Source organism: Notechis scutatus, chromosome 10, assembly GCF_049901735.1.
Source record: "Notechis scutatus isolate UNSWTSFEM ecotype Mainland chromosome 10, rNotScu1.2, whole genome shotgun sequence".
Lineage (NCBI taxonomy): Eukaryota > Metazoa > Chordata > Lepidosauria > Squamata > Elapidae > Notechis > Notechis scutatus.
The window spans coordinates 21,810,704-21,832,621 of NC_142018.1; the positions used below are offsets into that span (position 1 = coordinate 21,810,704).

General features: G+C 46.5%; 1 protein-coding gene and 1 long non-coding RNA gene across 2 annotated transcripts in view; both read left to right on the top strand.

Moving 5' to 3' along the window:
• The window catches only part of GPC4 (glypican 4), a 44,034-nt gene extending 33,698 nt beyond the window's left edge, over positions 1 to 10,336 (top strand). The window contains exons 4-9 of the mRNA XM_087971913.1: positions 1,974 to 2,139; positions 4,651 to 4,781; positions 5,234 to 5,380; positions 6,942 to 7,078; positions 8,544 to 8,719; positions 9,756 to 10,336. Of these exons, the coding sequence (XP_087828039.1) occupies positions 1,974 to 2,139; positions 4,651 to 4,781; positions 5,234 to 5,380; positions 6,942 to 7,078; positions 8,544 to 8,719; positions 9,756 to 9,964 (966 nt within the window). The 3' untranslated portion in view covers positions 9,965 to 10,336. The remainder of the gene's footprint in view (positions 1 to 1,973; positions 2,140 to 4,650; positions 4,782 to 5,233; positions 5,381 to 6,941; positions 7,079 to 8,543; positions 8,720 to 9,755) is intronic.
• Positions 7,090 to 8,198, top strand: LOC148129776 (uncharacterized). Its single transcript, XR_015750678.1, has 2 exons — positions 7,090 to 7,877; positions 8,017 to 8,198. It is a non-coding gene; the product is annotated as an uncharacterized LOC148129776 (long non-coding RNA).
• Positions 10,337 to 21,918: the final 11,582 nt, after the last annotated feature.

Consider the following 21,918-nt stretch of genomic DNA (forward strand, 5'->3'; position numbering starts at 1 on the left):
CTTTGGAATTGGATGACTGGCTGGGGAATTCTGGGAGCTGAATTTCAGAAGTTTTAAAATCACCAAAGTTGGACAATCACCTGGACTTGGTAATTAAATAAGAGAGGAAGAAGGCTGTAGGAAGGAAAACAGTGTGGATCTTTTTGGCCAAATCTAGTAATCCCTGCCTCTGTAACAAAGTGAAGCCTGTCATAATTTTGCAGAGCAGAGAAGGCTCTGTGCTTTAAATGGTGGGATTCACCTTTGAGGCTAACCTCCTCCAAATTTGCCTTTGGGCCGGTTTTGTGTGCCCTTTTGTGTTTTCGATGATTGCTCTGTGTGATGTTTGTGCAAACTGCCCAAGTCATCGGGGCAGCGTAAAGACCGTCCAATTCGGTCATTGTCCTCAACCATCTTGGAGAAACTTAGCAGAATGCAGCTCACATATTTCTTCCCCTTCTGTCTATAATTTTTGAAAATTAAAAACGGGAACTCGCCGTGCTACACTGCCTACGCACCGCACATACATGTGGGTGAAGCAGATTAAAATAACCTGTGAAGTGTGTTGCTGACGTCTCTTTTTGTGGCATGATTGAAATAATTGTACTGGGTCCACTTGGACTGGGATCCCCATCCATCTACCTCGGGCTCCAGCAGAAGAAGGTGTGACATGTTGACAATAAATAAAAGTTTTTTATTTTTTTATAAGTACAAACAATTCATCTTCCACTTAACGGTGTGTCGTCTGGGAACAGATCTCTTGTGCGACAATAATCAAAATGTCTACCATATTCATTACATTGATATTAGTTCTCCATTGTTATCTTGTTATTAATATACATAATATCTCTTACACTACAACAATAACATGTTTAGATCTTCACTTATTATTGGTATTTATAATATATCTATCATTATAACAATCCTCTTCTTACCATGTTTAATTCTATTAGGATATTTTCCTTATTTTACTGCTCTATTAGATATTTCTAGCTTTCATGGTTTTTCTCTAACCATCGAGAAAATAGTTCCCATATCTTTATAATATTCAGATTGCTTCTTGTCTTTAATTGCAAGTGTTAATCTATTCATTTCTGCACGTTCTAATATTTTCCTAATCACATTTTCTGGACCAAGGTAGTTTGGGTACAGCATGGACACCTTCACCGTACCTGTCAGCACCTCCAGGAGTTATTGACATACCTGGGAGGCATCCATACCTACCTTTACTCCTAGTTATGGCCTTGTAAGTGGAGATGGTGCCTGTTGTGGTCCACCGGCAGCCTGCGGAGCTGGCAGCAGAGTAGGACAGTGGGGAGGAACATGGGCCAGTCTGGGAGTCTGGGGAGGACTTGGATGAGAGTCCTGTGTCCGACACAGAGATGGGGCCAGGGCCACCTGAGAGTTATGTGCCGACTCCGGAGCCTCCAGAATTTGACATCAGCGAGGCAGAGGAACAAGGGGAGCCTTTTCCCAGTGCGCGTATGCGTAGAGCTGCCAGAAGGCAAGAACAGTTAAGACAAAAGGGGCAACTCGGGAGTAAGGCTTGGAGGTGATTGGCCCCTCTCATAAGGCATAAAGGAGGAGCAAAGGGACAGGAGCCTTTGCAGGAAGCAACTTGGTTCATACTGGTCGGTTTGAAACCTGAAGCTCGGTGTTGAATTTGTGTTCTGTTTTGGCTTCGGATAACTAATTGGACATTTAGCCATTGGCAGCCTTTCGAGGAAGATAAAAGTGGGTGCTTATCAGACTTATCCTGAAGGACTTTGGCAGACTTCCATGGAATTATTTACAAACTGTTTGGGACTCATTGCAGGCTGTGAATGACTAAAATCCACAGCCGTTGAAATAAAGAAAAAAGGGTTCGGGGACTAACGCCTTGGTCAGAACAACGGCGTCCTCATCGCCTCCGACAAATTTATAAGTCGACGGTCAGCCCCGATAACTTGGTGTCTCTTCCTCTCCCCATTGCCCCTCCCCGCTTCTCCCCAAAGGTCAACCCCACGCCCCAAGAGGTCCGCGCCCTGACCAAGATGATGTACTGCCCGTTCTGCCGTGGCTTTGTGGCCATCAAGCCCTGTTACAACTACTGCTTCAACGTCATGCGCGGATGCCTGGCCAACCAGGGGGAGCTGGAGACCGAGTGGAACAGCTTCATAGGTGAGCCAGGCTGGGTCTGCCCCCCCCACCTTTTTTTTTTTTTAAATGATGGAACAAAAGGGCTCTTTTAGGAGAGCACAAAGGTGGCCATTCAGGCTTGGAGACAGGTTGGCGTTCACTTTTGCCCACTGCTAAAATCAACTCCTCGGTTTCTCTCGCAGGGAAGGGTCGGTAGGGGAGAGCCAGAGAAAAAAAGGATAGAAGGTGCTGGGGGGATGGGTTGGTTCTTCTTCTTCTTCTTTTTTCTTCTTTCAAAAAAAGGCACTTTGTCCCCTACAGAGAAGACACTGCAAAGGGGGGATTAGGAAGTCCTGGGAAATGAAGGACCGTTTGGTTAAGACGTAATAAATCCCCTTTGAGGGCAATGATGGGTAAGAGGTCTGAAACGGTGAGAGTAGTAATCTCTGAAGGAGAAGAAAGGGGTCCACGTGCATGTGTGAGGCCTCCCTTCCTTCCCTTTTCTTCCCTTCCCCTTCGTTGACCCTTCCTCCCTTCTCCCCTTCTCTCATCTTCCTTCCCTCTTTCTGTCTTTTCCCTTCCTTCCCATTCTTCCACCTTCCTTCTTTCCACATCTTCCTTCCTTTCTCCTCTGTCCTTCCTCCCTTCTCTCACTTTCCTTTCCTTTCTGTCTTTTTCCTTCCTTCCCGTTCTTCCACCTCCTTCCTTCCTTCCTCCCTCCCTCCCTCCCTCCCTCCCTTCCTTCCTTCTTTCCTTCCTTCCTTCTTTCCTCCCCTTCCCTTTTGTTGACCCTCCCCCTTCCATTCTCCCTTTTTCTCACCTCCTTTCTGTCTTTTTCCTTCTTTCCCATTCTTCCACCTTTCTTTCTTTCTTTCTTTCTTTCTTTCTTTCTTTCTTTCTTTCTTTCTTTCTTTCTTTCTTTCTTTCCTTCCTTCCTTCCTTCCTTCCTTCCTTCCTTCCTTCCTTCCTTCCTTCCTTCCTTCCTTTCTTCCTTCCTTCCTTCCTTCCTTCCTTCCTTCCTTCCTCCCCTTCCCCTTTGTTGACCCTCCCTCCCTTCTCCCTTTCTCTCACCCTCCTTCCCTTTCTGGCTTTTTCCTTCCTTCCCATTCTTCCACCTTCCTTCTTTCCTTTCCTTCCTTCCTTTCCCCTTTTTCCCCTTCCTTCCTTTTCTGTCTTTTTCCTTGTTCTTCCACATCCCTCCCTCCCTTCCTTCCGCTTTTCATTCCTGCCCCTTCATTTCTGGACCACTGGGGTCCTGGCTTTGCACCGGGACAATGTATGTTGTTGTGCAGGTGGCCGGCCGGCCTTCTGAATGGCTCCGCCATCGATCTCTTGGCGCTTCCCTGGCCGGAAAGGCGGGACCTCCCTTCTTGTCGTCTCCTAATTCCATAAGATCCTGGGTTTCCTTTGGGGAGTTCTGCCGCCCCCATCCTGCCCTGTGAGCCGGGAGCCCCGTGTCCTCCTTTCCTCCCCTGAGGGACTCAACCTCTGAATCGGCCGGAGTCCTGCGGAGCCTCTTTTCCCCATGTGCCGATTCTTGACTTCTGCTTCTGCAAACAGGAAGGCCCGAAACCCACTTTGAGTAAACAGGGCAGGGAGAGGAAGGCAAGATGGTCTTGTTTATTTTAGATAATTTGTTCTGATTGCAACATTTCGGAGGAGGAGACGGTGCAATTTGAAGAGGCTGGAATCTCCCCTGGGGGGAGAGAGACAGAATCAGAGGAGAAAGAGGCGGATCAGAAGTGCCGGCTTCGGAGGCACTGCGCTGTCTGCCTAACAAGCCCCCCTTCCTGTAGATTCACCTCCCCTTTTCGGCAGCCCAAGTTGGGGGACTGTTTATCGCACTTAATAAAACTTATCTTTCTGCTCTAAAAGGGTTGAGATCATGGAGAAGAGCAGCAAATCAACCGGATACGTCATATTTTTGCAACAGCGGTCAGCAGAATTTAGCCAATGTTCAGTGTCCGAATGCCAAGGGCTGTTCAGGGCAGAAATCTGAGAGGGATTTGTATTTTGTGGTGGGGGGCAATTGAGGGGCAGCCCCTTTGCTGGGCTCAAGATCAGGCCTGGGTGAGAAGAACCAGATGGGGTTCCTTTAAAAGTCTCCCCAACTGGCCAGACTGGGAAGTTAACATGTTCCAGAAGAAGGCGGTTGGGAACCATTTTGTCTTGCCGTTCTCAAGAACCCAGTTTAATTGGGCTGTTCAGGGAGGACCAGAGAGAAACTGGTCTGGAGATAAAGAAGAGAGGGGAATGGTTTGAAATCTTAAGTGGGTTTGGAGTCACAGAAAACTGTTGTAACTGTTGTGGCTTATAATAATGGGCTTGTTTATCGATAGGACATGTATTTGGTGGACTGTGGAAGGAGCTGAGAAGGATGGGTTGACAGCAAGTAGTTTTGGTCTTGACAAGTTCTGGGACTTTCTCCAGAACGTCCTGAAGGCATCAATTGTCGGTCTGCACATCCCCTGGAATTACAGGTTTTTAAAGATTTCGAGACCAGTGTGAGCACTAATCGGCCATGTCTGCTTGTCTCTGGGTTTTGTTGCCTAGATTCAATGCTAATGTTGGCCGAGAGGTTAGAAGGTCCCTTCAACATCGAGTCTGTCATGGACCCCATTGATGTGAAGATTTCAGATGCCATCATGAATATGCAAGAAAACAGCTTACAGGTGTCCCAAAAGGTACGTTGAGGGGGCTTTGTTTAAGAAGGGAGGGGGAGCAAGAAGGGGATTGGTTGACCTAGAAGGAGAACTTCAGGAAAGAAATGCCCAGTGCTGGAATAATCTCAGGTGGCTTCATGATTTGTCATCTGTTGAATGTTTTGTGACAAAGTCCTCATCCTTACAAAAAGTTTCTAACTACTTGGTGCTCCAAAACAGAAATTGGTCAACTAATTTGGGCCATGAAATGTAAATATTAAATATAAAAACTTGGCTAGCCACCATAGATGACCAAGAATTCCTCATAGGCAAGGAAGTGGGACGTCCAACACCTCTGGAGGTCATTTAGGTTATGGAAGACTGACCTCCAGCCTGCTGCTACCCTTGCTTTCATGACAGTCTGGGTGGGGAGAACCAGTTTGTAGAGAAAGTTCACAAACATGTGATGCTGTCTTGTGTCTTCGTTGGGCTAGGTTTTTCAAGGGTGTGGGCAACCCAAGATGCTGGCACAAAGCCGAACATCTCGCTCAGCGTCCGACAGCGGCTTCAGTGCCCGCTTCAGGCCTTACAACCCAGAGGAACGTCCCACAACAGCTGCAGGGACGAGTTTGGATCGACTGGTGAGTACAGAGCTAATAATGGCTAATGGCCGTTATGGCTTGGAAGGGCCCCAATAGCGCAATCAAACCCACCAGTCAAGTTTTGGGAGGATGATATGCCAGGTGTTCTGCTTTGACCTCCCAAAGAAGGAACAGGTCCCTTTTCCCCAATGATGAAGATTATTAAAATAGATTGATCTTGGTGTTGCTCTATTTTAGATGGGTGGTCTCCAGTTCCAAGAATTCTTTTATTTATATACATATACATATACATATACATATACATATTTTTTCTCAAGTTTTCGTGGGTACTGAGGGCATATGTATGGCATTCAGCTTTGTTCGGGTATTTTCCCGCGTCATAGTTGTGCTTTTAAAGTTGTAGCAACGTTTCAGCAGAATCTCATCTGCCATCATCAGGCTTCTGTATTGTGCAACAACTGTAAAAGTCTGACTCACAGACGAACACAATACAGAAGCCAGATGATGGCAGATGAGATTCTGCCGAAACGTTGCTACAACTTTAAAAGCACAACTATAATGACGATGGGAAAATACCGAACAAAGTCGAATACATTATTATATATATATATATATATATATATATATATATATATATATATATATATATATATATATATATACATATATATACACACACACACACACACACACACACACACACACACACACACACATACATACATATACACACACATATACACATACACACATACACATACACATATATATATATCTGAAGAAACCGACATCCTGCAATCTCCGGAACTAAACATTATATTTATTGTACTTACTAAGCTTTCGTCAGCCTCTGCTGACATCGTCAGAGTATTGAGCTACCATTACAGAGATCTCTGCCTTTATATATCATTAATCAATTTAGCCCTTGCACCTCCTAGAGACAAGCATTCCAGGCTGGGTCTGACAAGGGAGGAACCGACAACAAGAGACGAGCCTCCTTTGACTAACATGACTGAAGCAAAAAAGTGAATTACAGGTGGGAGGCGGTTGGAAGGGCCTATTATGTGTGCAGAGGCCAAATTGATTAATGATATATAAAGGCCGGTATTTATTTATTTTTTTCTTCCCAACGATCAGCTGTTCTGACCATCAGCTGTGCTGGGATTTCCCTCGCTTGTCTTACTGCTTCGCCCAGGAGGCTTCCCTGAGGCCCAGGAGGCCAAAAAACTTGGGTGTGGGTGTGTGCTACACACACACACACACACACACACAAAGAAGCCACGCCCACCCAGTCACATGGCCACTCCCACCTAGCCACACCCACAGAACCGGTAGTAAAATATTTCCGCCCTACCCCTGATCTAACCTCGGAGGATACGGCATTCCACGGAGAGCAGGCACTACCACTCCAAAGGCTGCCCTGGGGAGTTCTGGGAGTTGAAGTCCACACATCATAAAAAGTCCAAAGTGGAGATACTCTGCTCTGGAGAACCTCAACTCGCCAACCAACAGGGTCTGGGCGGTAAGATAAGGCAACTGCTGATATCGAAGGGGAACGTGGCGCCCATTTGAGCTGGATTTGTCTCTTGTTCAACCAAAGGTGACCGACGTGAAGGAGAAATTGAAGCAGGCGAAGAAGTTCTGGTCTTCCCTTCCCAGCAACATCTGTAGCAATGAGAAGATGACGGCCAGCAACGTTCACGAAGAAGAATGCTGGAACGGAAAGAACAAGAGCAGGTGAAGAAGCGTCCGATGCTCAGCCTTTCGAGCTGGCTTGTTGGCATAAAGCCTGAAATGTTGACACGCATGGCTTGGTTGATTAAGCCACCATGGCAGAATTCGCCTACAGGGCTTGGGGTTTAGAGTGAGGGTGCTTTTCATATGTGACTGCACTTTCTCAGCCACGTTTCCTGGTTTAATGTTCCTTGTGAACCAGGTGGCTTTCAGCCATGATTAAAAGTCACAGCTTACTTCATTCCTTGATCATGCATCCTGGTAAACCATGGCTTGTTCCATTGACAAATCTCAGCTGCTAAATTTGCACACATGCTGAAAATGTTTGTAGACCAGAAAATCTGGAGACATAGGAGAAAAGTGAAGCCTAACAAATCACACTTTCAGGGGACCCAATACTCCGTTTCATCACATGATGGGACCTATTTTATCACCAATTTTACTGCAGTCGTTAAGCAAATCCAACTTCCCCGCCTTGGTTTCGCTTGTAGGAAGCCAGGTGGGAAGATCACAAATTGTGATCGTGTGATTGTAGGGCTGTACAACTGTCATAATTGTTAAGTCGGCCGGCCGCCAAAGCTTCCAGATTCCCGATCACGTCACCATGGAGATGGGGCGATTGGCTGCATTTTGAGGAGGGGCTGTTGTAACTTTTTCCAGGGACATCATAACTTGAAACCGACATTAAACAAAGGGTTTAGTGGTCTCTTTGCACGTGGCCCAATTTTGTTATGCCCTCTGCAAAATTAGGCAGACTCCAGCTGCCCACCGATAATCCAACACTAACCGTAATGTATTTGTTGTGGCCTGTAGGCCACCGGCTCACCAAACCAGAGGAGAGGGAGGCAGCGTGATAGTTCAGAGGGGGAAGAAGGAAGAGAGAGAGAGGCGGGGCTGGCAGATTGAAAGAGGCGGAGCTTGGGCTGTCCGTCAGCCCTGAGATGGAGAGTCAACAGCCCCCAGGTCTGGAGGTGGCTGATGAGGAAGAGGAGGAACAGCTGAGTCCAGTGCCTGATGCGTGGATGTGCAGAGGAGAGGAGAGCAGTGGAAATCTATGGGCTGGTCCTTGGGCTGGAAGAGCCACCGCTGCTAGCAAAGCTCCACCCGAGCTCTGGGGATAAAAGGCAGGGGGCGGAGATGAATAGGTATGGCAGACTACTACTCATCTCCCAGCCGGCCGGATTCGTTAGCCTGCGGTGAGAGAAAAACGTTTTGCCGGCGCTCCTAATTAAAGGAATCGTTCATTTAAATTCAGAGGGTTTGTCGTGTTTGGGGAGCCGGGTCAGAATAATATTACTTTGTTTTTCTTATTTATTTTTTAACTGTGGTTCTTAATGACTTTGTCACGCTTCTCCATGACCATAATGGAAATGAAATTGATAAACGAAAGGCCACAGCATAAATTGAGGATTACCTGCACTGAGGTCAACCCTGCGCCTGACCTGGAGTGCCAACCTTTTCTCCCCAGGTATCTCTTCGCTGTGATGCCGAATGGCTTAGCCAACCAGGCAAACAACCCCGAGGTGGAAGTCGACACTTCCAAGCCGGACATCCTGATCCGTCGGCAAATCATGTCGCTCCGCGTGATGATCAGCAAGCTGAAGAATGCCTACAACGGCAACGACGTGGACTTCATTGACATCAGTAAGCAGATCTCGATGTGCCGGGCGCTGAACAAAGGCTTGAAGGTGTTGGGGGCCCCAGGAGGACGTTGTCATGCTCTTGTTAGAGTCAGACTCTGAGGGAGAGGAGGAACAGCCGACAGGGAGTGGGAGTGTGGCTCCGGAGGTTGTGGAGGTGGCTGGGGAAGGGCAGAGGCCGGCTGAGCAGTCAGAGGAGGACCCAGGCCCATCCCCTCTTCATCCCAGGAAATGCAGGGAGGAATGGAGAAGGAAACAACTTGGCTTGTGAGAGAGGAAGCGGCCATGATCCCCCTCATTGGTTGCAGCTGGGGAGAATAGTATATAAGAGGGACGGTTAAAACACAGCGTTGCCAGAAGCAAAGTGTGTTTTATTTTGGACTGAAGTTATCTTGGTTGGTGTCCTTCCAACAGATTGTGCCTTGTTATCTCCTGGAAGTTGGTAATTATTTATCCTGGTCCGTTTTGGAAATTCCTTTATTGTAGTTTGTTTTGGTTTTTTATTTCACCTTCATCTGCTCATTGAGTTCAAACTGTATTGCTTTCTTTTGAAGACTAATTATTGAATAAGTTTAATCTCCAACTGAGAATTATTGAACAGTGGGGCCAAGTTGGAGGCATTAAATGACATTTATTTACGTTTTGGATTTTATTACGTTTGTGTTACACTCCGGGTCATCACAGTCGTTAAATGAGGATCACTTGCACCATAAAAATGCAACTGCCCATTGTCTTCAGATTAGTTCTGTGTTTCTCAGCCTTGGCCCCTTGAAGAGGGGTGGACTTCAACTCCCAGAATTCCCCAACTGTGCTGGGAGGGAATTCTGGGAGTTGAAGTCCACCCCTCTTCAAGGGGCTGGGGAATTCTGGGAATTGAAGTCCACCCGTCTTCAAGGCTGCAAAATACTGGATTAGTTTGTAACCCGTGTCTGAATTCACAAGGAGAGGCAGGCCAGCAACAGGAAGAGAAATCTCAGATCTGGTTGAATCTTTAAAAAAGTGGATCATTACTTATTTTCCTCCCCCTTTTTCCCCACCAGGTGACGAAAGCAGCGGGGAAGGCAGCGGAAGTGGGTGCGAATTGCACCAGTGCTCTCCCGAATTTGTGGTGAATGCCACCGAAGTCACACAGAACGTCAACAAAATAGATCAAAAAATGACTGATTTGGCCAGCAATTTCGGCCCATCGGAAGCCATTCTTCTCTTAAGCTTCTTTTTCTTCCTCATGGGTCAAAGACAATGGAGATAACTACACCTGCTCCTCCTTTTATTATTATAATTATTATTATTATTATTTTTTAAAAGCCGTTGGAGAAGGAGAGGGAAAAAATGGACCTTTTTTTTAAAGAGAAAAATTGCCGAGGGGCCGGATTTCACGTCTATACCATCAAGAGACTCTTTGGGGAAAGGTTCCTTTGTGAGTTGAACAGAAAAAAAACATGTACAGTTTTTTTTAAAAAAAGAACTCTTGTTGCCACTGGTTTTAAACCTTTTATTTTTTTCCCCCCTGCCCTCTTTTCGGGTTTTGGGAAGAGGATGTGGGGGTTGAAATCACAAAACCGTTTGGGCCAGTTAATCTGATCTGTTGACCGAGATGCCACAATAAATGTGGGAAACCTGAGTGTGTATATATATATATATACAGGCCTGTCGTTAACCCTGGTATGTCGTGTGTGTGTTGTTGTTGTTGTTATAAAAAAAATCAGGCTTTCTTATCACCTTTTCTCTCTTCCTTTAATTTTATTTTAGCTTTTTTTTTTTTAAGAGAAAAATCAACTGGTTCTAGATTGGTGTGTCTGAAGGATGGTTTCTTTCCTGAAATCGGAATTTTTTATCTGTACAGAAGTGGACGTAATTGATCGTATTTTGTAGGGAAAGAGAGAAATTGCTTAAAAAGCAACGCAAAAATCACACTCTTTTTGCCCAGATCTCACACAGAAGAGGGAGAGGTGGAGAGTTTTGAGGAGAGCGTGTGAAGAGTTGGTTGAATGTACTTTTATTGCTTTTTACGGGAGGTCTCTTCCCAAAGGGTGGGGTCAACCTGCATTTGGGGAGGGGGGTTGCAGGCACGGCCCCATGGGGGGCAAAGTCGAGCTGTCACTCCCAACCTGACACAAAGACGGGGATTTGATTGCATTGTTGCGGCGGCCTTTTTGACCTCGGATGTCCGGTGTGTGTGTGTGTGTGTGTGTTGGTTTGGCTCAGAAAGAGAAGAGCTTGGAAGCAGCTTTGGGTCAGGTCTGAAGGACCAGTTGACTCAGTCGGACTCGCTTCTCTTAGTGGTGGGTTCTTCTTCCTGGGAAATAAGTTTCAGTAGAATTCCTTCCAAGGTCCTTGTTAGTGGAATGGTGGACCGCCAGGTCCAGGCAGAGCGTGGTGATCAATTTGGAAATGATCTTTTGGGAACCAGGAGAGGTTGAAAGAGTGCGTGGAGAGAAAGCAAAGGCTATCTCCTAAACTTTTGGTCCACCTGGGGCTTCCCATGGCTGGAAAACACCCCCCCCCCCCAAAACGCCCCGAAATGGATCCCCCCCAAAATATCATGTGATAGGAAGACCCCAAAACAGCCTAGATCTTTTTCCTGGTTTGTTTTTTTTTCCCTGCATGCAAGTTTCCCTAAATTCTCGTTGGAGAATGTTTTTGTTCTTGCAATTTAGCATTCTTTTTATCTTTCCCCCATTCCTGTTCTTTCCTTCAGTGCATAGCACACAAAAGTTCCTAAGCCGCCATCTTGCGAGGGAACGAACCGATCCCACAGGCATCACCTTTCCAGATAACAGATTTACAGAGTTGGAAGGGATCTTGTAGGTCATCTAGTCCAACCCCCTGCCCAAGCAGGAGACCCTACACCATTTCTGACAGATGGCAGTCCAGTCTCTTTTTGAAAGCCTCTAATGATGAAGCTCCCACAACTTCCGAAGGCAACTTCTGTTCCATGGGTTGATTGTCCTCACTGTCAGAAAGTTTCTCCTTATTTCCAGGTTGAATCTCTCCTTGTTCAGTTCCATCCATTATTCCTTGTCTGGCCTTCAAAGGTGCCTTGTAGAATAGCTTGACCCCCCTCCTTCTCTCTGGCAGCCCCTCAACTATTGGAAGACTGCTCTCCTGTCTCCCCTGGTCCTTCTCTTCACTAAGACTGGCCAGGCCCAGTTCCTGCAACTGTTCATTGTATGTTTTAGCCTCCAGTCTCCTCATCATCCTGGTTGCTCTTCTCTGTGCTTTTTCTAGAGTCTCAGCATCTTTTTTTATAGTGTGGTGACCAAAACTGGATGCAGTACTCTAGGTGTGGTCTTACTAAGGCTTTATAGAGTGGAATTAGCACCTCCCTTGATCTCGATTGTATCCCTCTGTGAATGCAACTTAGGGTTAAGTTGGATTTTTTGGCTGCTGCTTCCAGAAGTAGCCCACTGATTTACTAGAACACCCTCTTGCTAAATGAGGCAGAAATTAGGCTGACTCTTTGCTCTTATTTTCTCCCCCAAACTTACATAAAAACCCTCAGTAGGAATGTACATGTATGCACGACGTTTGTGTGTGTGTGTGTGTATAGATTTTAAACAGCTGAAATTCTTCTCCGTCCTCCTCCCCTTTCTCAGGAAAAAATATATGTCCTGATTGCTTCAGAAACTACCTCATTCCTCAGGAATTTCCTTTTTAGCTCTCCCCACCACTTCCCCAAGGCAATGAGTGTGCAACTGGAGTGAGTTACACCCTACGGACCTGTCTTAGATTGCTTTTCATTGAGAGGGCCGGGTTGAGCCCAGCTGTTGGTGTTCAGATCTGCTCCCTAACAAAAGGGATTTTCAGAACATGGGTTTTTATCTCCTTTCTTTCTTTTCTTTTTTCTTTTCTTTTCTTTTCTTTTCCAAGGATTCTCATGAACTGCGCTTGCCTTTCTTCTCTTTCTGTTACTCGTCCAGGAACTTCTAGGGTTGTCCTGTTCTGGATTAATGTGAAACGACCCAAAATGCGGAATCTCCTGCATCTGAATTTTGATGTTCATTTTTAGAGAATACAGGTAGCTCTCAACTTTTAAGACCGCATTTGAGCCCAGAATTTCTGCTGCTAAGTGAGATAATTGTCGTGTTAAATTTATTGTCAGGATTCCGGCAGTTGCCCCCCATTTAAATCATGAGTCTCGAGCCAAACTTCCAAAACTTCAAAATGATTTTTTGGGAGTTAACATGTCCAGCACTGCCTGGATGTAGCCGACTCTGAGACACACAATTCACTGTCACCCTTGACCCTGGTTTTCCCCCCACCCCCTGGGTGTATCATAATTCATATTCTCCAATGGGACACGTCCATAGCCCAGAGTTGTAATTCATATTCTCCAATGGGACACGTCCATAGCCCAGAGTCATCAATCATGCTCTCCAGTTAGAATTTTCCATGGCAGAAACTTCGGTCGCCTAGTTACTATCTTTGAAAACGTTTATGGAATGCAGTTTCGGTTTGCAAGCTGCTGCACTGCTCCCCTCTCCCTTTCTGTTGGCAGCTCTAAAAAGACCAGAGAAATATTTTATATGAGTCGACATATTGAACAGTATGCTCCATCCCATATTTGGGTAGACCAGGTTGCCCTGATTGAAAACAACAACACCTAAGTGAGACGGTTGCGAAGTGAGCTTTTGCTGGATTTTACCACCTTTCTCCCCACCATCGTTAAGTGAATCACCGTGTTAAGTTAGGAATATGGTTGTGAAATGAATCTGGCTTCCCCATTGACTTTGCTTGTCAGAAGGTCGCAAAAAGGGATCATGTGACCCCGGGACCATCATAAATGTGAGTCGGTGCCCAAGCATCTGAATTTTGATCATGTGACCATGGGAATGTTGAAGCGGTCATAAGTGTGAAAAATGGTCTCAAGTCACTTTTTTTCCAGTGGCGGTGTAACTCTGAAACGTCACTACGTGAACTGTTGTGAGTCAAAGGACTATCTGTGCTTGCGAGATTGTGATCAGGGTCAGCGGGAGGAATTGGGAGCTCTAAAACAGGAGTAGGCAACCTTTTGGATCTCAGCTCTGTTCTCAGGGGGAGAAAGAGATGCGGGGGAGAGACTTTTGGCTGCATGCAAGGAAAACAGCAGAAGCAGCAGAAACCTTTGTTTGTCTCCCCCAAACTCTGCCAGAAATAAATCTTTGCCTGCTCAGCCTCTTGGAGCAGGAGGCCTTGCGGGGTCCCAAAGACTCATTTCTGGCGGAGTTTGGAGGGAGAGAAAGAAAGACTTTGGCAGCCAAAAGCAGAAGCAGAAAGAAGCTTGGGGCGCGTGGGGCAAGTTCCTCCCCCTCCGCCCTTTTCCCCCTCCCCTCACTACCTCGTGATATTCGTGACGCAAGCCTTGTGTTCCCATGGGCCATGTGGGTGGCACAGCCTTGTGTTCCCGCGCAGCCTGGATTGTTTTGGGAGGGGACATTTCTCTGTGGACCACCCAAATTTTCTCGCAGACCACCAGTGGTCCCCGGCCCACTGGTTGTTGACCACTGCTCTAAAGCAAAGAACGTGGCTCAGGATCAAACTGGAGTGGGGAGAATCTGATTGTCGGTGGGCAAATGAGGATGATTCCCACATAGAGTCCATCGCTTGTCAATTGTAATGTAATGTGCGAATGCCCCAAGAACAATGCGCACCAGAGCAAGTTTACCGAGACTCAAGAGGCAGAGCAAGTAAATTGAATATATTTAATCTGAATATACTTTATAAATACCATCCATGGCTGGGAATAACCTTTTTCATGAACTTTTCACAAGGAACAGCCTTTCTGGTTTTTACTGAACTCTCTTGTCTTTAAAGTTTGTTGGCAGCGTCAATTATGGAGAAACGATGTATGTATGGTTGGCTTCCAAACTCTGCTTCCTAGAAGCCAAAATGTCTTCTCCTCCTCCTCCTCTTCCTCGTATCCAACTTCTTGGGAACCGCTGCTAGATTTCCAAGCCAGCGTTTCCCAACCTTGGCAAGTTTTAAGAAGCCTGGATTTTCAACTCCCAGAATTCCCCAGCCAGCATGGAGAATTGAAGTCCAGGCCTCTTAAAAGTTGCCACGGTTGGGAAACTTCGGTGCGTTGGGATAGAAGTTGGTTTGGGAAGCCAAGGAGACCTACCAAGAGATGCTGTGAGATGAAGAAGTCCTGGTCTCGGGAAACGGGTACACTGGTTTTCCCCACTGGTTTTCTGCTGCTCCAAACTCACAAGCGTTGGGACAGGATCTCTAGATTGCTTTGGGCTGAGCTGCATCTTTGGCGTCCATTGCAGGAAACATCTGTAGGGTGGTTCCCAGTGACACATCTTCACATGTGTTGCTGTTTTCCCCAATGCCTTATGTAATCTTAGGAAAGGAAAGGGGGGCATTTAAGGAGAGCTGGCATTGCCCCTGGCAGGACGAGCACGGAGTCAGTGTTTTCAAAGGGCAAAGCTCTTCCCTCCTGATTCCAAGCCGAAGGAATAGTTTCAAAGCTGAACTTCCTTTTTTTAATTGGACCTCCTTGGACCGGATGTCCAAGAGAAGCAGAGATCCTGTAATCTGAACTGTTGTGTGGCTGTAAATAAGATGCAGCTTCTTTTAGGGAGAAGAACAGAGAGGGAGGGAGGGAGGGAGAGAAAGAGAGAGAGAGAGAGAGAGAGAGAGAGAGAATATACCTATCGAATAGATCTTTCTCTTTGGGAAAAGGGAGATTGATTGAATCATACACGAGTTTATCCTTCTGCAGCCTAAAATAGGGTGGGTTTTCTTTGCATTGAGATGGAGACCCCCTGTGGCATCATTTTAGCACAATTGTTTCTTCTTTAAAAAAAGGAACTAACGGTAAAGGTTCCCCGGCACATCCATGCTACTCGTTTCCAGCTCTAGGGGGCGCTGCTCATCTCCGTTGCAAAGCCGAAGAGCCAGCAATGTCCGAAGACATCTCTGTGGTCATGTGGCCGGCAGGACTAAATGCCGAAGGTGCACGGAACGCTGTTCCCTTCCCACCAAAGGGGTCCCTATTTTTCCCTATATATATATATTTTTTACATGCTTTCGAACTGCTAGGTTGGCAGAAGCTGGGACCGGTAACGGGAGCTCACTCCATTACGCGGCACTAGGGATTTGAACTGCTGAACTGCCGACCTTTCTGATCGACAAGCTCAGCGTCTTAGCCACCGAGCCACGGTGCCCTTTAAAAAAATAAAAAGGAACTAGGTTGTGGGAAAGGAGGCTACAACCCTGTTGGCTGAAAACCTGTGATCCAGGCCACCGTGTCTTGTTTGGAGACAGGATCGTAAGATTTCTCTTGTCTGCTTCCTTTGTGACGCTTTGGGAAGATTTTAAGGATGGAGAGCGGGAGTTCAGGCAGGAGGAGGAGAAGAAGCAACGGATGGAAACTCATCAAGGAGGGAAGCAACCTAAAACTAAGGAGAAATTTCCTAACAAAACGATCAACCAGTGGAACAGTTTAGCTCCAGAAGTTGCGGATGCCGGTTTTTAGGCAGAGATTGGACAACCATTTGTCTGGAATGGCATAGCAGGGGGTTGGACTAGGAGACCTCCAAGGTCCCTTCCAACCCTGTTATTCTGTTCTTTTCAATATCCCAGATTAGAAGCACCCCGTTTTCCTCTGGAGTCGGGCTAAACCTTGCCCCGTGGAAGGAGTCAATCCCCGACCACGTTCGGTTTCTCAGCATTCCTGCTTAAGTTCACATTAGGAACAACTTCTTTATTGTCTCAGTTTAGGCCAAGCAAACGTTTGAATCCGTCCCTGCGAAGTTTTGTCTTCTGCATCAACTGCATTTTAAACAAACGTGCAGAAGGTTCTTTTATTTCGGTGATGGTGGGATGGTGTAATTTTACTAGATTTTTGCCAGCCCTTGAAGTGATACTTTTCTAAAACTCGGACCATTCAGCCAGTGCCTTGGTGTGATATTTAGTAAACACCCCCAATGTACTTTTAAAAAAGTGATATTTTTTTTGAGAACAAGGGTTAAAATTTAAGTTTCTTCCACCGAAACGAAGCAAAACTGCACATCTGAAGTTCTATTTTCTTCCCCACATCTTCCCCTGATGTGCCCAATCCTGAAGATGGGAGTAGACCAGCCTGGGTTTCAACCACAACTTTCCCGGAATAAGTCAGAAGCTGAACCCCAGTCAATGTTGGTGGTGCAAGCGAGAAACAATCCTCTTGTTTTGGCTGACTCTGCAGTTCCCAAAATACCTCAGTCCCCATCTCCCTCCATCTGGGTTGTGGTTGCTGATTCCCAGAGGGCCCTTAAAGGAATTGTGTGACATAAATAACTGAGCGTACATGCCGGCTTTCGCCCCCGGAAAACCCAACGCTTCTGGTTTCTTGCATGGCGACATGGATGAGAGCCCAGGCTGTGCCACAAATGAGCCCAGCTAAACGGATGCCGTACCCTTGCCCGCTTCCTGGAGATGGGTTTGAGCCAAGATGGGCTAGCTCAGCCCTTTTGATGATCTCGAGGTTGGAGCGAAGGAACACCTGACGCCTGAGTTGCATTTCCTCCAGGTTTTTCTCCTGGTCAGCTTCAAACTTCAGCTGTGAAGTCTGAAAATGGACCCATTGCAGCTGGAGAAGCCATCCTGGGGGAGAACATTGGAATAGTCATAATTTTAATACTCAACCCCCCAGGTCATCGTTGTTCCAAAGGTGCTTTTCGAAAAGGCAACTGGAGTTCCTTGGTTATTTCTTTGGAGAATGTTTTGCTTCTCATGCAAGAAGCTTCTTGGTTGAGAAGCGAAATGTTTTTTTTCCAAAGGGGGACAACTAAGTTTAATTTAGGATATTTGGGATGGGTTATTCTTCCTCCTTGCGCCGTACAACTCCAGAGCTGACAAAAGGGTCTTCTGGTGACACCTTAAGATGAACCAGTCTGTTAATGCAGATTAAAGTCCCATTGAATGATACTGTTTTCCTTCTGGGTTGACGTTCCGCCCTTTGGAAGAGAAGTCACAGCAGTGAGTTGTGTCTTCTGGAGAGGAACAGATGTTTACTCCGTCCTTGCACCACCGAGGAGAAAGTGTCTTGAGGGAAGGAGTGTGAATGTTTTCTAACAAAGCTCTCCAGAGGGGAAACATCACAACGCCGGTCTTGACTGTGGAATGTGGCAGTTGAAGCCAAGAAGACTTTTGGAAACAGGCCATGCGTTCGTCCAGGACAAATGACTCACTCTGGGATGTTTAAATGTGTGGCTGTTTTGGGGCAAATGTCTGGAAATCTGAATCCTTCTGGCCATGTCAGCCCTTTGAGGTAGGCCAGATTGGGAAATGGCCGTTGCAAGGATTCCAGGAATGCTAGTTTATTGTAGGGTATGATAACAGAAATTGGAAAAGCTGCTGGAGTGTGCCTTTATGTAGTGGGAAACACTTTGACCACGTTATGTGGATTCACTGAAAAAAGCAATTATGTTGGGGAGAATTAGCAGTGAAAGGAAACCAGGCTGACAGAGAACTCAATGGCTGGACACGGGTGGGATTCTACCAGTTCGCACCTATTCGCTAGAACTGGTTGTTAACCTTCTAAGCAGTTCGGAGAAATAACTGGCCTAATCCTGTAAGGAAGGCAGGAAGGAAACATTCTGGTGTTGCTTACAGAAACTGCCTCTCTGTTAACCCTTATTACATTCTTGGCAGGACTAGACTTCCTGTCTCAGGAACGTCTCTGGAGGTTTTTTCCCCTTCTTTGCTGGTACTTGCTTGTGTGGAGTGACCATTCAAATTTACAATGGCACTGAAAAAAGTGACATGACCATTTTTCACACTTATGACTGTTGCGGCATCCCCACAGTCACGAAAGGCCAGGCGAGGAGATGTGTGCCTCGATGTGAGTGATATTGTTGGCCACACCCAGCCAATTACATGACTACCAAGCCATGTCCACCCAGTCACATGACCACCAAGCATGCCCACCCCCTAAGCCACGCCCACAGAACCAGTTGTTAAAAATTTGAATCCCACCCCTGGCTGGACACCATCAACGCTGACACCAGGCAGAGCCTAGAACAACTCAAAGCACTAGTGAAGATTGGAAGATGAGAGACGTGGACCATAGAATGGACAAGAGTTGGACCCCGACTGAATGGATGACAATGTCATCATCAAGGGGGGGGAAAAGGGATGGCCTTGAGGGACAGAGGAAAACCTGCAACCAAGACAATTGTTAAATAAGAGAAACTTGAGTCTGGGGGTGAAACTAATTTGAGTCAACGACAGAGTGGAAAGAAGCATTATTGAGACTTGCCAAATTCTGTTACTATAGCTTTATCATAAACGTCTGCATGACTTTTGGCTTCCTAGAGGGGTCTACCTTGCAGGGCTCTTCCTCCTCTTATACCAGATTGAATCAAGGTTGGGGTTATTTTTGAGTTTTTTTTCTCACAGGTTCTGCTTTCCCAGGACTGGGCTGTCATTTATTCTTTCTTAACAACTCCCGCATAACTTATTTAGGGATATCTCCAGATACCTCTGTGGCTTAACTTTCATTCAGTGGCCTTGGGATGATTTTGTGACATTCAGAAAGTGTAGTTGAGTGGACCAGTTGATAGCTGAATGGGCTAGCCCAGCATGCTGCCTGAGGAATTCTGGGAGTTGAAGTCCACAAGTCTTAAAGTGGTCCACTTTTGGAGATCCCTGATTTAAAAGAGCAGCAGCATCTTTAAAGCCAAACTGGATCCAGACCTTGAGCTAAATCGTTTCATCCATGTTTACCTAATACAGCGTGAAATGGACATGTTTGCAAAACCACAATCCAGAGTTCACAAATCAAGAGCGTTAGTTCCACCCAATGTGGCAGCCAGGTTTTGTTCTGGCCCACTGCAAGGGATGGGGCCAGGCTAGGCATTACAATTATTTTTTGCCCTCTCAAAAACTTGGAAATCTCCTTTTGCAAATATTTCTGCATTGAGTAATTGTGATGGAACAAAGGCAGCGTTGGGTGATCTTGGCTATAAACAGAGTAGATCTCATGTCAACAGATTAGATGAATTTTTACTGGCTTTTGATGCATAATTAGACCATTATGGATGTCCGAACTTGGTGACTTTAAGACATGTGGACTTCAACTCCCAGAATTCCTCAGCCACCCAGCATGCTTGACTGGGGAGTTCTGGGAGTTGAACACACATCTTGAAGTTAGCAAGATTGAGAAACGCTGGTACAGCTAAGAAACTCCCTCCTTATACTCCTTATAAAATGGTAAAGGCAGCCACAGGGAAAGTTTAATTTGTTTACATTCCACCCTGCAACTTTAAATCAAACATTGAACCTAAAAAAACGCCTTGCAGGGACAACTCGTGGCCACTAGATGGCACTCCCCTGCCAATTTTCAATATTCAAACCAGCCCAGCCTGGCTTGAAAACTGACTGGGAGCAAATAAAGACCTTTTGAAATGGGAAGAATTTTTAAAAGCTGTTGAATGCAAACTCCCAGGGTCCCAGGAGGGATTTTTTTTTTCCCCTGGGAAATCAAGGATCTCTTCAACTCAAGTCTGGAGTTTTTCCAAGCGATTCTGTCTGGCTTGTCTTTTATAATAAAGACAAGTCTTTGTGGGCAGTCCTGCATCTTGCAACAAAGGGTTTGCCTGCCTTGGGGACTTGGAATGGGCTTCACCAGCAGACCTCAAGCGAGAATGAATTTTGAACCCGGCTCCTGGGTCCAAAGGGAGCAGAACCAGAGGGCCAGGGCCAGACCCCTGAGGGGTTCAAGCAGAAGGAGGTTTGGTGGAGAAGAGGAGAGACCCAGAAGACAGAGAAAGCGTGGATGCTTTATTATGCTAAGCTACCCTTTGCTTAACTGATTTATTGGCCGGTGTCACTTTCTCAAGCCCAGCAATTTTTAAAGATTTTTTTTTAAAAAAATCTAAGCCAGGAAGCTCATCACTTTCTGTCTGGCAGAAATTATGCCCCCTCCACCCCCCAAAATCTTAAGTTTTAGGTCTTAATTCTTCAGGATGCTTTTGAAAGCTGCCCCATCACCCGCTGGGGCTGGAGCCCCCTCCCCTTATTTTCCTGAGTGCCTTTTGATTTGCAAGAAAACGCCTTTTGGATAAAGCCTTGTGGATTCCTGAGGTGTGTGTGGTGGGGTTGATGACGGCCCTCCTGGAAAAAGGCATGTGGGTGTATCTTCTTGGCCCTGTTTTAGGATGAGTTTAGTGAGTTGGAGCACAGAGACACAGGCAGACATGCAGAGTCTTCTGTGTCTCTCTGTCTCTCTCTGTGTGTGTCTCTGTCTCTCTCTCTGTCTGTCTCTCTCTCTCTGTGTTTCTGTCTCTGTCCCTCTGTGTGTGTGTGTGTGTCTGTCTGTCTGTCTGTCTGTCTGTGTGTCTCTGTCTCTCTCTCTGTCTGTCTGTCTCTCTCTGTGTGTGTCTGTCTCTGTCCCTCTGTGTGTGTGTCTGTCTGTCTGTCTGTCTTTCTCTGTGTGTGTCTCTGTGTGTGTCTCTGTCTCTGTCTGTCTGTCTGTGTGTCTCTGTGTGTGTCTCTGTCTCTGTCTGTCTCTCTCTCTGTGTGTGTTTCTGTCTCTGTCCCTGTGTGTGTGTGTGTGTGTGTGTGTCTGTCTGTCTGTCTCTCTCTCTGTGTGTGTGTGTCTCTGTGTGTGTCTCTGTCTCTGTCTGTCTCTCTGTCTGTCTCTGTCCCTGTGTGTGTGTATGTCTGTCTGTCTGTCTCTCTCTCTCTCTGTGTGTGTCTCTGTGTGTGTCTGTCTCTCTGTCTGTCTGTCTGTCTGTCTCTCTCTCTGTCTGTCTGTCTCTCTCTGTGTTTCTGTCTCTGTCCCTCTGTGTGTGTGTCTGTCTGTCTGTCTCTCTCTCTCTGTGTGTGTCTGTGTGTGTGCATGCACACACGCAGGCAGGCGGGAGAGGCTTCAAAGTGTGTCTGAAAGTCGGTTGTGTGTGTGTGTGTAGGAGCAGAGATTCACAGCTGCTGCAAAGCCCAGGAGATCTGAACAAGGAACACACACACACACCCCTCCTATACCCAGGAGGAAGAAGATGGATGCCTCCCTTTGAAGACCAAACTCTGCCTCTCTTTGATAAGGGAAAAGAGGCGGAGAGACTTACTCCAGTCTGGCTGGAGACGTCCGATTTCTTTGCAAAGGGTGTGTGTGTGAAGAGACTTGAACGCATCCCAAATGACTCTGGTTGGAGAGTCATTCTTTGGGTCTCCAGACCAGGGCTAGAACCTTCTGAGATGGAGGTTGGCACCAGGCTGGTTTTGGGGGGGCCA